We start from the raw sequence: 13,831 nt of genomic DNA on the forward strand, positions 1-13,831 counted from the left end.
TTGATGAAGATTTGGAATCTTCCAAATCTTTGGCAAGAATTGGTAAGAAAGTGGGAGAGAAAGCCGATGCTTAGGAATCGGATCAATAAATAAATTGGCATATCTGACTGAACAAAGAAAAATGTTACAGATATTAGAGGAAACGTTTTATTTTAGAGATAGAGGTCGGGGAAGGCCTGAGCTCCCACAGGTGGAGAACAGAGGTTGGAGAAAGCCTGAGTTTCTGCAGGTGAAGATAGAGCTGGAGGAGAGGGAGGGTGGAGTGGGGCTTTTATAGGTATCTGAGATTAACACCTCTTTGCTGTGCTTTGTTCTTTAATGAGGGAATAGTTGAAAGAGAATTCCAGAAAGTTGGAGGAAGAAAATGAGAATCTTCGAGCAGAGCTACAGTGTTGTTCTACACAACTGGAATCCTCTCTTAACAAATACAACACCAGCCAGCAAGTCATCCAAGACTTGAATAAAGAGGTAAGTTCACAGGAACCCCAAGGGGTGAGGAACTTGAACCCTGTGACCCTTGACTTGAAACCTGTACCCACCTCTCCTCCACAGAAATGCCACTAACTGCTCAGCCAACTGTGGATCTCAGGCCACCTGTAGCTCCACTTCCCTCCCCATCGGCACCTGGTCGCTGAGCCAGAGAAATGTTTCTTGAATATGGGGAAGGTCTCATCTCATATCTGGTGGAGCCCCCAAGCTATCTGGGCTTTGGCATCAAGTCTTCCAATATTACATTTTAGACCAGAGTTGAGTGAATCCATTTGGGGGGACAATTTGCTAGAGAACACTTCCAAAACTTGTCACAAAGCACAAAAAGGGGAAGCAAAGGGGGACAGTTATTTTTCATTACACAAGTAAAAATTACAGAAAGGAGTAAATAGCATCTGACATATACTAGGCAGTATGCTTGAATTTAGTCATTGTTTATTTATTGTCCACTTAAGCTCTTTACATGGCTTTCACCTACTTTACTGACAACAAGAGAGACATGATAGAGGAAGGAAAGATGGAGGGCTGGCCCGACACAGCGGCTCATGCCTGTAATCCCAGCACTTTGGGAGGCTGAGGCAGGTGGATCACAAGGTCAGGAGATCAAGACCATCCTGGCTAACATGGTGAATCCCTGTCTCTACTAAAATACAAAAAATTAGCTGGGCGTGGGGGTGCATGCTTGTAGTCCCAACTACTTGGGAATCTGAGGCAGAAGAATTGCTTGAACCCGGGAGGTGGACATTGCAGTGAGCCGAGATCGCGCCATTGCACTCCAGCCTGGTGACAGAGCGAGATTCCATCTCAAAAAAAAAAATAAAAATAAAGATGGAGGGTCAAAGTCACTCACCAGCAAGTGATGGGATGAACCACTATTTGAACCGGAATTATCCAGCTCTAATGCCTATCCCATTTCTCCCTCATCATAAGCAGCCATACTTTCTCCAGCTGAATCCATTCCATCTTTCTGGGCAAGAGAAAAACTTAACACCTTGGTAGATGGTCTCTTGGGCTACAGATGAAAAGCCAAGCAGCCTTTATTCCTTCATAATATAAAAATGAATCTTAAAGTAGTTGACTTTTCTAAGTATGAAATTAGCACTGCCCAGTAGTACTTGCTGCCTTTCTGTGATGATGGAAAAGTTGTATGTTTGAGTTGCCAGTGCTAGCCTTTAGCCACATGTGGCCATTGAGTGATTAGAATATGGCCTAGTATAACTGAGGAACTGAATTTGTAATTGTAATTAATGTTAATTATTGTTACATTTATTTAAATGTAAATAGCCTCATGTGGCTAGTAGCTACTATATTATACAGCACAGACCTGAGGCACTGATGTTCTTGGAGTTATCCTCCAGAGATAATAATCTCTTCTTGAGTGTGATCCAGAGTTGAAGTCTGAGTCACTCAGATCCCTAAGGAACCTCCATGAACACATGTGATATTCAGATTCCTATGTATTTAGTATGAACGTATTGTCATATTTGCCAAAAGAAAGATAACCAAGCAAATGTGAAAGTAAAAGCACTAATTTCAGAATACCTTTAATGAGAATCAGGATGCTAGGTAATTTGTGTGTATGAATAAGCATGTTCAGCTTTTAAAAAGCATACCCTGGCCAGGCACGGTGGCTGACACCTGTAATCCCAGCACTTTGGGAGGCCAAGGTGGGCAGATCATGAGGTCAGGAGTTCAAGACCAGCCTGGCCAACATGGTGAAACCCCACCTCTACTAAAAATACAAAAGTTAGCTGGGCTTGGTGGCAGATGCCTGTAATCCCAGCTATTCAGGAGGCTAAGGCAGGAGAATCACTTGAACTCAGGAGGCAGAAGTTGCAGTGAGCTGAGAGATCATGCCATTGCACTCCAGCCTAGGTGACAGAGCGAGACTCCATCTAAAAAAAAAAAAAGCATACTCCACATATGGAAAACTTAATTGAAACAGCCACTAGAAAGAAGCTTTGGTTTTTTTTTTCTAGAATGCACTTCATTTCATTAATATTCCATATTTTAATTTTAGATTTTTCCATCTGAAGCCAAGGCAATATATCTTGAGGTCTTTTCCATCTCTTTGTTTCAAGAATATTTCCACAGTATTTTATAAATTAATTACTTTCAATAATAGGAAAGCTCATTTATTTTTTACATATTCAGTTTGTATTTGAACATCTTATTGAACTCACTTATAAGTCGTAATTGTTTTTTAGTTACTTATGGATTTTTTAAGTATATGATTATATTATTTGCAAGCAACAACAGTTTTCTAATATTTCCTTGCAATATTTATATTTATATAATTTTTCTTGCCTATTGCATTGGACAGTACCTACAGTTTGATGTTCAACAGCAGCAGTATTAGCAGGCATTGTTTTCTGGCATTTAACTTAAAGGAATGCCTCTGTTTTAGTATGATGTTCCCTGTAGCCTTCTTGTTGCTGTCCTTTAGCAGACTTTTTCAGTTCCACATTACTAAGAGTTTTATTAATATGAATGTTGAATTTTATCAAATGCTTTAAAAAAAATAAAAGATGATTCTATCATCCTTATTCTTAACCCATTTCCCATTTAGAAAAAAAAAAAAAAAGTACAGCTCACTGCCAGTGCAGTATTCTTGGGGGGCAAATGGGAAATGAATTAAATAATGTGGTGAATAAAACAAATTAAGTAATTGATCCCGATTTTGGCCTACCCTTGCATTCCTAGTATGAGTCTTGATTGTGCATCATGTCTCACTCTTTTAATATAACACTCAGCACAGTCTAAGAAGTGAAATAAGGTCAGTATGATTGTAATGCATTGATCAAGGGAGACATTGGTATAGAATGAGATTAGAAAGGAAACAGGGACAGACATTATGGCCTCTGTTAAGAAATTTGGGGTTTTATTCTAAAAGCATCAGAAAGCCATTGATGGATTTCCTCAAAGGGACAGGGGAGGTGATTTGATCTAAGTTTTCAAAACGTAGCTTTGACTACTGCATGGAAATGGATTGGAGGGAGTGATAAGTATGGAAATGAGGAGACCATTTAGGAAGTTATTGCTGTCCAGGCTAGAGGGGTATCAGTGAAGAAGGAAGGGAGCAAATTTAGGATGTGTTTTGGAGGTCTAGCTAGAATTGACCAGTCTAGCTGATGGAATTAATGTGAGAGAAAGTGAGGAATCAAAGACGACTTCATGAAATTCACCTATAAAACCATCTAGACCTGATACCATTGACAGCAGAGAGAATAGATCTTTTATTAGAACTTTGACTAGAATGTCTTGATTCTGTAATTTACATGTCTATATGTAGATTTTTAGAATCTTTCTCCAAGCTAAACCACTCATGTTAACAAAAATTTTTTTTTAATCTTCCATTTTAGCTTCTAGCTTCACTGTGATTTTTTTTCACTATCCTCTGTTTTAGTGTCTCACCTCTATAGTGACATTTCTCAGTTCAGCCATCACTTACCAAGCACTGACAGTAAATTATAGTTTCTCCAATGATTCCTCTAGTTTACTGGGCAGACCCTGCTGACTCCATGTTTTTCAGAAGTCCCCAGAAAAGATGCACTTCTGTTTTCAGAAGACCAAATTATTTCATCTTTAGGAATAGTTTCACTACCAGGACATGTAAAATATAGTGTCACAAGTCCAGTCTACCACTTTTCATCTCACTAATTCCCAGGGCCAAAAGTACTCAAAATTTTATCTAAAAAAGTAATAAACTTGAAGCACTGAGCAGTTACTGGAGATAAAACAAGAAAATCCAAAAGAATGTGTTTCTGTGTGCATAGCCACTTTCAGATGCAGGTGTGCTAGAATACCAAAGAGCACAAGTCAGGCATATGAATTTCTGAGGTCCCCTTTGGCTTCCAGACTCAGAAGCAGATCTCTGTCCCATACTTAAAGTATATAGGAAGGCCAGTTGCTCTGTGTGTCTATGACAATAACTCATAGTTGTACAGTAAAACAAAGCCCTTTTTACATGTATCATCTCATTTGATCATCATAAAAATTCCATGAAACAGTTAAAATGATTCCAATTTGTGGAAGCAGAAAGTGAGGCCAGAGAAATAAGTACATGATAAAACCTGGACCTCAACCCAGATTTTTCTGACTCCAGAGCTCAACTTCCTTTTAACTATACCATGAATACTCATTACCAAGTTGAAAACAGACTTCAGCTTTTACACATGCTTCTATCAGAACTACATGTTTCTTAACATGTTGATCAATTGATCTCTAACTCCAAAAAATGCAATATTTCACACAGACAGAATTAAACCATTTTTGAGCATTTACTGAGCCCCTATCACGTCCCAAGCCCTGAGTTACAGCAATGGGGAAACAGCAGGAAGAAAAACACACACACAATCCTGCTTTCCTGGCACATCAAGTCTAGTGAATCACATCAGGAACTAAGTGAGGCATCACACACAAAGGAAACGTTGTTATCATATCCACTAACCCCGAATCGGATCCGGATCTTTATCAAAGGCTGCAGAGTATGTGAGAGACTTTCTGTGTACTTGGCATATCATGCCCTCCCAGCACTGCTGGTTCTCCTGGTATTGAGGGAAACGCAAACTAGAAAGGGAAATATGGCTGGGGGTGCAAGAGAGCCTGGAAAGACAGCTCTACCTTTACAATGCTGAAGTGAAGATGTGGGTGTTAACACGGACTCTGCAGGTTGTTGCAGACAGGAGAGAGACTAGCTCTTGCTTATTTCCTATAGGCACAGAGAATGCCTCTATGACCCTGAGCTACCACCCTGACAGTTCTGCTCTGTCTCCCTAAAGATAGCCCTTCAGAAGGAGTCCTTAATGAGCCTGCAGGCCCAGCGGGACAAAGCTCTGCAGAAGGAGCAGCACTATCTCCAGACCACGGTCACCAAAGAAGCCTATGATGCGTTATCCCAGAAGTCAGCTGCCTGCCAGGATGACCTGACACGAGCCCTCGAGAAGGTGAGGCCACACCCTTTAGTCGCCAGGGCTGTTTTCAGGTAGCGGGAGAGGCACAGAAGCCAATTTCCTGCTTACTGACTGTCATTGGGGCCATCTCAAACCCTTGTGTGGGCTGGGATGTCTGTCCAGAGAAGGCCTGCTTCCTCTTTGTGAGGTTTGGAGGTGGGTGGAGGGCAGAGGAAGAGGACAAAGATCAAGGCCAAATCTAGCAAGCTTTTCTGCCCATGGGTGACTCAGGAGCCAAGTTTTCCCAAAGTCTGGATTGTCAGGGAAATTCATGCCCCATTCTGTGCTGATCGTGGCTGGCCTGTCAGTTCATGGTATTGGAAGGAGAAGAAATGGAGGGAGTGGGTAGGAAGGAGAAAGTGGGGTAGAGAAAACCAACCACTGTCATTTCCCACCCCTCTCTGGGATACTAGGTAAGGTGACTGTCTGTGTCACCCAGGGCAGAGAACAGGAAGGGACTAGAACCCTCCTCCATTCAGGACTCAGCAGAAAGGGCCAAAGGCTCTGACAGCCATCCATCCCCTTTGTCTTTCCTGGAAGCTCAATCACGTGACCTCAGAGACAAAGCGCCTGCAGCGAAGCTTGACACAGACCCAAGAAAAGAAAGCCCAGCTGGAGGAGGAAATCATTGCTTATGAGGAAAGGATGAAAAAGCTCAATATGGAATTAAAGAAATTGCAGGGCTTCCACCAGGAGAGTGAGCTAGAGGTGAGGAGCAGCCAGGGGCTTGGGCTGCCTTCCTGGTAGGGGTCCACAGGTCACCTCTTGCATCCAGAATTATTTAGTACTAAGCCGTTTCCTTGGGCTGATAGGTTCCCTCCACTCTCTTGGCTCCCTGAACTTCAGACAGAGGCGGCAAAGATCGGAGCATGGGTGCCCTCTGCTGGCCGCTGAGAAGAAAATACCCCCAACATGTCTCAAGGCCCAGGAAGTACCCTCTGGCCTCCTTGTGGGTCCTGGGGTCAGGGAGGCCGGCTGGGGTCCTCCTCCTCACTTTGCTCTCCCGCGCAGGTGCACGCCTTCGACAAGAAGCTAGAGGAGATGAGCTGCCAGGTGCTTCAGTGGCAGAAGCAACACCAGAATGACCTCAAGATGCTGGCAGCCAAAGAGGAGCAGCTCAGGGAGTTCCAGGAGGAGATGGCTGCCCTGAAAGAGAACCTCCTTGCAGACGAAAAGGAGGTGGGCATGTCTCAGCTTCTGAGCGCCTCCTCTCAGCACCTTCAGGCACATCCCATGACCACCCAGATGCCAGACAGCCCTTGGTGGGGGTGGAGGAACCTGGGAGCAAAGGAAAGGGCACCTCCTCCATTTAGCGCAAAGCAAGGGCCACAGTTGCTGGCTCAACACACCTGTGTTCTTGTGGCTTTGTTGATAGATACTGAGCATAATGAAGGCCCCATTCTAGAGAAAAGACTGTCAGGTACACCAGCTATCCCTGACCTTGTCCACTGGGTGCCCTTCCAGAGTACTTCCTGACACTTTCAGCAGCCCTGGACCCTACAGTGGAATTGGCTCAGTGACCTGGGCATGTCCCAGACCCAGCTCCCTAAGCAGTGAAGTTTATGGCAGGAGGCCCCAGGACATTTGGGTGACCACTGGGCCTTTGCTCAAACTAGAGGCATCTTGGGCCAGGCAGAATGGCTCACGACTGCAATCCCTACACTTTGGGAGGCCAAGGCAGGAGGATCACTTGAGTCCAGGAGTATCACTTGAGGACAGGAGTTTGAGACCAGCCTGGGCAATATAGCAAGACCTCATCTCTACAAAACATTTAAACGTTAGCTGGGCATGGTGGCCTATGCCTGTGGTCCCAGCTACTCAGCAGGCTGAGGTGGGAGGATAGCTTGAGCCAGGGGTAGGTTAGGCTGCTGTGAGCCGTGATCACGCCACTGCACTCCAGCCTGAATGACAGAGCAAGACTGTCAAAAAAAAAAAAGAGAGAGAGAGAAAAAAAAGGTATATCTTCCTCCAGATGTTTTTCTTCCATCTGTTAGAAAATTGGCTTAGCACAAGGACAAGTCACTTTAATGCCTTCGGACTGAAAACCATAAGTGTACAAATCTACTATGTCACCACCACAAATGGTACCTTCTCAGATGTGTCACCTTTGTGTGACATGCCACCCACATAGCCAGAGGACGCCCTGGGTGGCAACTCCAACTCTGGCCTCAGGTTGGATAGCAGGGTCAAGTTTTGTTTTCCCAGGAAGACAGAAGAGGCCTGACTCGGAAGGACGGGTGACAGGCCTGTGCTCCCACCCCTGACTGTCTCATTTTCTTCTTGTACCCAAGCCCTGCTGCTTGCCCCAGCGGTGTGTGCCCAAAGACACCTGTAGGCTCCACAGAGAGAACGATCAGATTATGACCAACCTGGAGCAATGGGCGAAACAGCAGAAGTGAGTATGGAAGGAAAAAGGAAGGCAGGGTCCGAGGCCTGGACTGAGCTGAGGAGCCACACGAGTGCCAAAGATTAGTCACACACACCCCTGCACTCCTGGAAAACAGATCCAGTCTCAGCCCACCAAGGGATGGGAATAAGGAGAGGAGGGCTCACCCCTCAGGCAGGTCCGGAAAGCCCTGCTGACCAGGAAACAGCGGCGGCAAGAAGGAAGGGGTGCCTTGCTGAGGTTCAGATGTCCTCTTCCGGTCCTGGGATCCAGCTTCACTGCCTGGCCCCCTTGAACTCATTCCCTTGAACTCACCTGGAGGTCACAGGGATTTTGCATAGGAGTTGAGTTCAGAGAATCTTCTGAATTGCCAGGTGCTAGGATGGCCCCAGCTCTGGGCACAGGGTGATATGTGGGGGGCCGGGATGCTGCAGCAGCAGTCTTGCTGAGAACACCAGCGTCCCATTCAGCCAGCTGTACCCTTACTCACAGGAGGCTGGGGGCTGGCCGCTCTTTTATCCTGTGATTTTATTACAAGGTCACCAATGAGAAACTAGGAAACGATCTCCAAGAGCAGGTGAAATACATCGCCAAGCTGACTGGTGAAAAGGAGTAAGTCATCCTACACCACCCTGGCTGCTTCCTGGAGCTGATGAGAAGGGTCAGCAGGGAGCCAGGGCTGGCTTTAGCCCTTGAGAGGCTGATCAGCCCAGGAAAGGCCTGGGTGCTTTGGAAAGACCCCAAAGTCCTGAATCTGCATCTGTGTGACCTAGGGCACATCACTTGACCTCTCAGGGCCTTAGTTCCCTCGCCAAAAATACAAAGCGGGTTTAGTCATCTTTTTGCTCCTTCCTGCTCTCATGGTTCTCAGAGGTCAAGGATGCTAAGCAGGGAAGGGGCACTGAAAGACAGACTGGATTAGTTAGGGCAAGGGCTGAGTTGCTGTAACAGAGATCCTAAGTGAAAGAACAAACAAGGAACGTCTCTTCATGAAATAATCAGGTGAGCAGGCCAGGTTGAAGGAGCCCTTCTGTTCCACCTGCTCATCTGGGGGACTGTGGTCTTGCTTCCCCTCATGGCCAAAGCTGGGTCCACTAAGAGGGAGGTATGGGAGGAGTGTTACCAGTTTGAGAATGAAGGTGAAGGTATGAAGGTCTAAAACAGATTTGAGAGGTAGCAAAGTAATAAGTAACAAGCCTTAGGACAGCGCTTCCCAACCTTTTCTCAGGGAACACTTAGAAAACGACCAGACCTTACATATTCACCATGGATACTACGCAGCCATCAAAAAGAATGAAATTGGCCGCACGGTGGCTCACGCCTATAATCCCAGCACTTTGGGAGGCTGAGGCAGTAGATCACCTGAGGTCAGGATTTCAAGACCAGCCTGGCCAACATGGCAAAACCTTGTCTCTACTAAAAAAATACAAAAATTAGATGGGGAGGTGGTGCACGCCTATAGTCCCAGCTACTTGGGAAGCTGAGGTGGGAGAATCACTTGAACCTGGGAGGCGCAGGTTGCAGTGAGCCAAGATTGCCCATTGCACTCCAGCCTGGGTAGCAGAGGGAGATTCAGTCTCAAAAAAAAAAAGAATGAAATCATGTCTACTGTGGGAACATGGATGGAGCTAGAGGCTATTATCCTTAGCAAACTGACACAGGAATAGAAAACCAAATACCACATGTTCTCAGTTATAAGTGGGAGCTAAATGATGAGAACTTATGAACACAAAGAAGGAAATAACACACACTGGGGCCTATCTGAGGGTGGAGGGTGGGAGGAGGGAGAGGATCAGAAAAGATAACTATTGGGTACTGGGCTTAATTCCTGGGTGATAAAATAATATGTAAACTCCTGTGACATGAGTTTACCAATGTAACAAACCTTCACCTGTACCCTTGAACCTAAAATAAAAGTGAAAAAGAAAATGACCACAGTTTAGGATCATTCGAGGCCAGGAGTTTAAGACTAGCCTGGCATCATAGCAAGACCTCACCTCTACAAAACATTTTAAAATTAGCCTAGCCAGAAATCAAAACCCAATGAGATATCAACTCACACCAGTTAGAATAGTGATCATTAAAAAGTCAGGAGATAACAGATGCTGGAGAGGATGTGGAGAAATAAGAACACTTTTACACTGCTGGTGGGAGTGTAAGTTAGTTCAACCATTGTGGAAGACAGTGTGGCAATTCCTCAAGGATCTAGAACTAGAAATACCATTTGACCCAGCGATCTCGTTACTGGGTATATACCCAAAGGATTATAAATTATTCTATCATAAAGACACATGTACACATGTTTATTGCGAAACTTCACAATAGCAAAGACTTGGAACCAACCCAAATGCCCATCAATGATAGACTTGAAAAAGAAAATGTGACACACACACACCATGGGCTACTACACAGCCATAAAAAAAAATGAGTTCACATCCTTTGCAGGGACATCATCCGCAGCAAACTAACACAAGAACAGAAAACCAAACACTGCATCTTCTCACTCATAAGTGGGAGTTGAACAAAGAGAACACATGGACACAGGAAGGGGAATGTCACACACTGGGGCCTGTTAGGGGGTGGGGATGTAGGGGAGGGATAGCATTAGGAGACATACCTAACGTAGATGATGGGTGATTGATGCAGCAAACCACCATGGCATGTGTGTAACTGTGTAACCTGCACGTTCTGTACATGTACCCCAGAACTTAAAGTATAGTAAATTTTAAAAAATTAGCCTCGCCTGGCATGGTGGTGCACACTTATGGTCCCAGCTAATCAGGAGGCCGAGGTGAGAGGACTGCTTGAGCCCAAGAGGTTGAGGCTGTAGTGACCTATGTTCATACCACTGTATTCTGGCCTGGGTGACAGACTGAGACCCTGCCTCTAAAAAAGAAGGATAAAAGTAACCACATTTGTTTTGCATATTTGTGGCAAAGCTGACCAAGCAGTGGCTGCCCCAGACCCTGCCCCAAGGGCTGCGGGCATGTCCTCACACCTGGAACCCATTTGTGGCACCCCAGGTGGAAAGCCCTATTCTAGGCTTTGACCTTAGGTGCACGGATGAGTTGAATAGAAGGATGAGACCCACCAAGGAATTGAGAAGCCAGGACTTGTATGAGCTGTATGGGGTATTAAAGGCTTTGGGGAGGCTGACAGGAGGGGCCAGAGAGCCAGGGAAGGAGGGCACTGCTGGGACTCCCTCACCAGACCCAGTGGCACAGGGGGTGAGGAGTCACCAGAAGGGGAAGAGGCATCCTCAAGGTTGGCCAGGTTTGTAGAGAGCAAAAGCATAGAGCATATGCCCAGGGAAGACGTTGAGGATGAATTCTCTACTCAGTTTCCTCTAGAAAAGACCGTGAAACCTTTCACTAGGGTATAACTAAAAGAAACGTGGTCAGACTCTAAAGGTAACATATAACCAGTCTTTCTCTTCTATTGTGCCAAGTCCAGGAAGTTCTGTTTCACAGAGAACTCACTCTTGAGTTTTCTTGATCTTATCTGATAGAAAATCATCTTTTAATGATAATATTAGCTCAACTAATACATATTGTTTGCTATGTGTGAGGTACTAAGTGCTTCACACATACGAACTCATTTCATCTTCATAAGACCTGTGCTCAGTAGAGTCATGATCCCCATTTATGGATGAGGAAAGAGAAGACCTGGGAAACTAAGTAACTTGCCCCTGGTCTCACAGCTAGTAAGTGGCAGAGTCACAGTTCCAGCGTGGGAAGTCTGGAGCTCACTCTCACCTCCTGCCCTCATCAGTTTGGAGACACACAACAGTGATAATAAAAGTTGCCATTTATTGAGCCACAGGGAATGCACTAAATTATCTTTCCCCTTACCTACATGGCAGTCTCCATTTCCTCATCTGTATAATGGGGATTAAGTAATTTGCCCAAGTTCTTGACAGAGCTGGGATCGCCTTTGCTCCCAAATCTTCAGCAAAGGGAGGCAGAGAGAATGCGGGCTTTGGCACTGGTGCTGGGTGAGAGCATTTCTGAGGTACAGCCACGAGAACCTGAGGATACATGGTCACAGTTGTCCCTAACAGCCTTCCGGCTCTTCAAGTTAAATTTCTATCATTTAATCAAACCAGATCCTCGTATGAACCCCATCAGTCAGGCCAGGCCTGATTGTCCCCGTCTGACAGATAAGAAAACAAGCCCAGAGCTGACAGAGTCAGGCAGGAGTACCAGCTCCTGGTCCACTCAGACCCCAGGCCTGCGCTTCTTTCACAGGACTCACGTAGGCCTCCATTTCTACAGAGTATGTGTAAGAGCACAGCTCTGAACAGACCTGGGTATCTGTGCTCTTCCCTGTGACACCTTTATCTGTCCTTTCTAGCGGGAACCAAGCAGAGCCAGCAGCCCCAACACCCATCTGTCCTTCCTCTCCTTCCCACAGCCACCTCCACAATGTAATGGTCCACCTGCAGCAGGAAAACAAGAACCTGAAGAATGAGATAGAAGAGAAGACAAAAGCTGAGAACACGAGGCTATGCACCAAAGCCCTAAGTCCAAGCAGAACGGAGTCCACACCGAGGGGGAAGGTGTGCGGCACCTCGGGCGGGAAGGGGTTGTCCCAGGACGTGGGTCAAAGAATGGACCTCAGCAAGTACATCAGGATGCCCCACTGCCCAGGTATGTCTGCCATTTGTCAAAAATAAGTGTGATTTTTTTCTTTAAATCACTGGATGGAGAATTCAAGTAGGAAGAAGAAAATAGGTCTTTTGTGACCTCAAGTCATTTTCTTAGCTACTTGGGACCAAAGATGGTTGTTTTGATGTCTGTAGAGGGAGGAGGCAAATTAAGACCCCTTCTGATCTAAGATCATCTGATCATACCCAAGTCCCTCACATCTCAAGACCTGTCCCCCCCGACCCAGACCCATCTTGGGGAACAGGTAGAAGAGGCATCTCCCTTCTGTGTCTGGAAACCCCGTAAGAGCACCCCAGCTACCTACTCAGCCTGAGTCCACAGACACCTTTCCTGCTACCCATAAACTCCATGTTATCCCAGAGGCAAGAAGTCACCCTGCAGCTGAGCTGCCTGGCCATGCGGCCAGTCCTCAAGGAATCACCTCATTAATTTCTCCTCTAATGACAACTCTCATTTCCTCCCTGTTCCCTCAGGTTCCTCGTATTGCTAGAATCCTCGTCTAGCCCTGAGCCACATTTCCACGCGTGTTTCTTCAGAGGATAGTGAGTTCTCAGCCCTCTCTCTTGACCTGGATCAGCTCTTACAGGAATATATCAAGGTCCCAGCCTGTGTTGTAAGATGCTAACATTTTGTTGAGTTTAGCCTGCTTCCTGCAATGGAGTGAGCTTTAGAACCTTACTACCATCTCCAGGCCCAAACTCTGAAATAAAGACATGAGCATGAGCACAGCAGTTGTGGTGAGCTCTTGGTGTCTTGCAGACCTTTCTGCCCTGTAAGCCCCCAGCAACCTGTTCATCCTGTTTTCTCTGGATTCTAAGAGGTATTGGTCTCTTCCATATACAGGGAAGCCATAATCCCCAATGCAAACTTCTGGATTTGTTTTTAAACCAACAAAAGTGATAAGTAGCTCCTTTTCTTTTTTTATTTCCATCGCTATCTGAAACTTAAAAAGAGAAAGTCTAAAAAGTCCAAAAAGGAAGTAATCCTGAGACCCAAAAGAAAGGAAGAGCAGGCCAGGCGCGGTGGCTCATGCTGGTAATCCTACTACTTTGGGAGGCTGAGGCGGGCAGATCACCTGAGGTTGGGAGTTTGAAACCAGCCTGACCAACATGGAGAAACGCCATCTCTACTGAAAATAGAAAAAAATTAGCCTGGCGTGGTGGTGCACACCTGTAATCCCAGCTACTCGGGAGGCTGAGGCAGCAGAATCACTTGAACCTGGGAGGCAGAGGTTGCGGTGAGCCAAGATCGTGCTATTGCACTCCAACCTGGGCAAAACTCTGTCTCAAAAAAAAGAAAGAAAGAAAAAGAAAGGAAGAGCAATAAGGGCTTGTATT

At 45.7% G+C, this 13,831-nt stretch overlaps 1 protein-coding gene across 1 annotated transcript in view; it reads left to right on the forward strand.

Moving 5' to 3' along the window:
* Nucleotides 1–13,036, forward strand: part of PMFBP1 (polyamine modulated factor 1 binding protein 1) — a 61,284-nt gene extending 48,248 nt beyond the window's left edge. Inside the window, 9 exon segments of the mRNA XM_021672528.2 lie at nt 331–468; nt 5,271–5,435; nt 5,982–6,149; nt 6,453–6,620; nt 7,733–7,840; nt 8,366–8,443; nt 12,181–12,213; nt 12,215–12,476; nt 12,968–13,036. Coding sequence (XP_021528203.2) covers nt 331–468; nt 5,271–5,435; nt 5,982–6,149; nt 6,453–6,620; nt 7,733–7,840; nt 8,366–8,443; nt 12,181–12,213; nt 12,215–12,476; nt 12,968–12,984 — 1,137 coding nt within the window. The 3' untranslated portion in view covers nt 12,985–13,036.
* Nucleotides 13,037–13,831: the final 795 nt, after the last annotated feature.

The sequence above is a fragment of the Aotus nancymaae genome, unplaced genomic scaffold, assembly GCF_030222135.1.
Source record: "Aotus nancymaae isolate 86718 unplaced genomic scaffold, 86718_ANA_hifiasm-v0.15.2.pri h1tg000030l, whole genome shotgun sequence".
Classification (NCBI taxonomy): Eukaryota; Metazoa; Chordata; class Mammalia; order Primates; family Aotidae; genus Aotus; species Aotus nancymaae.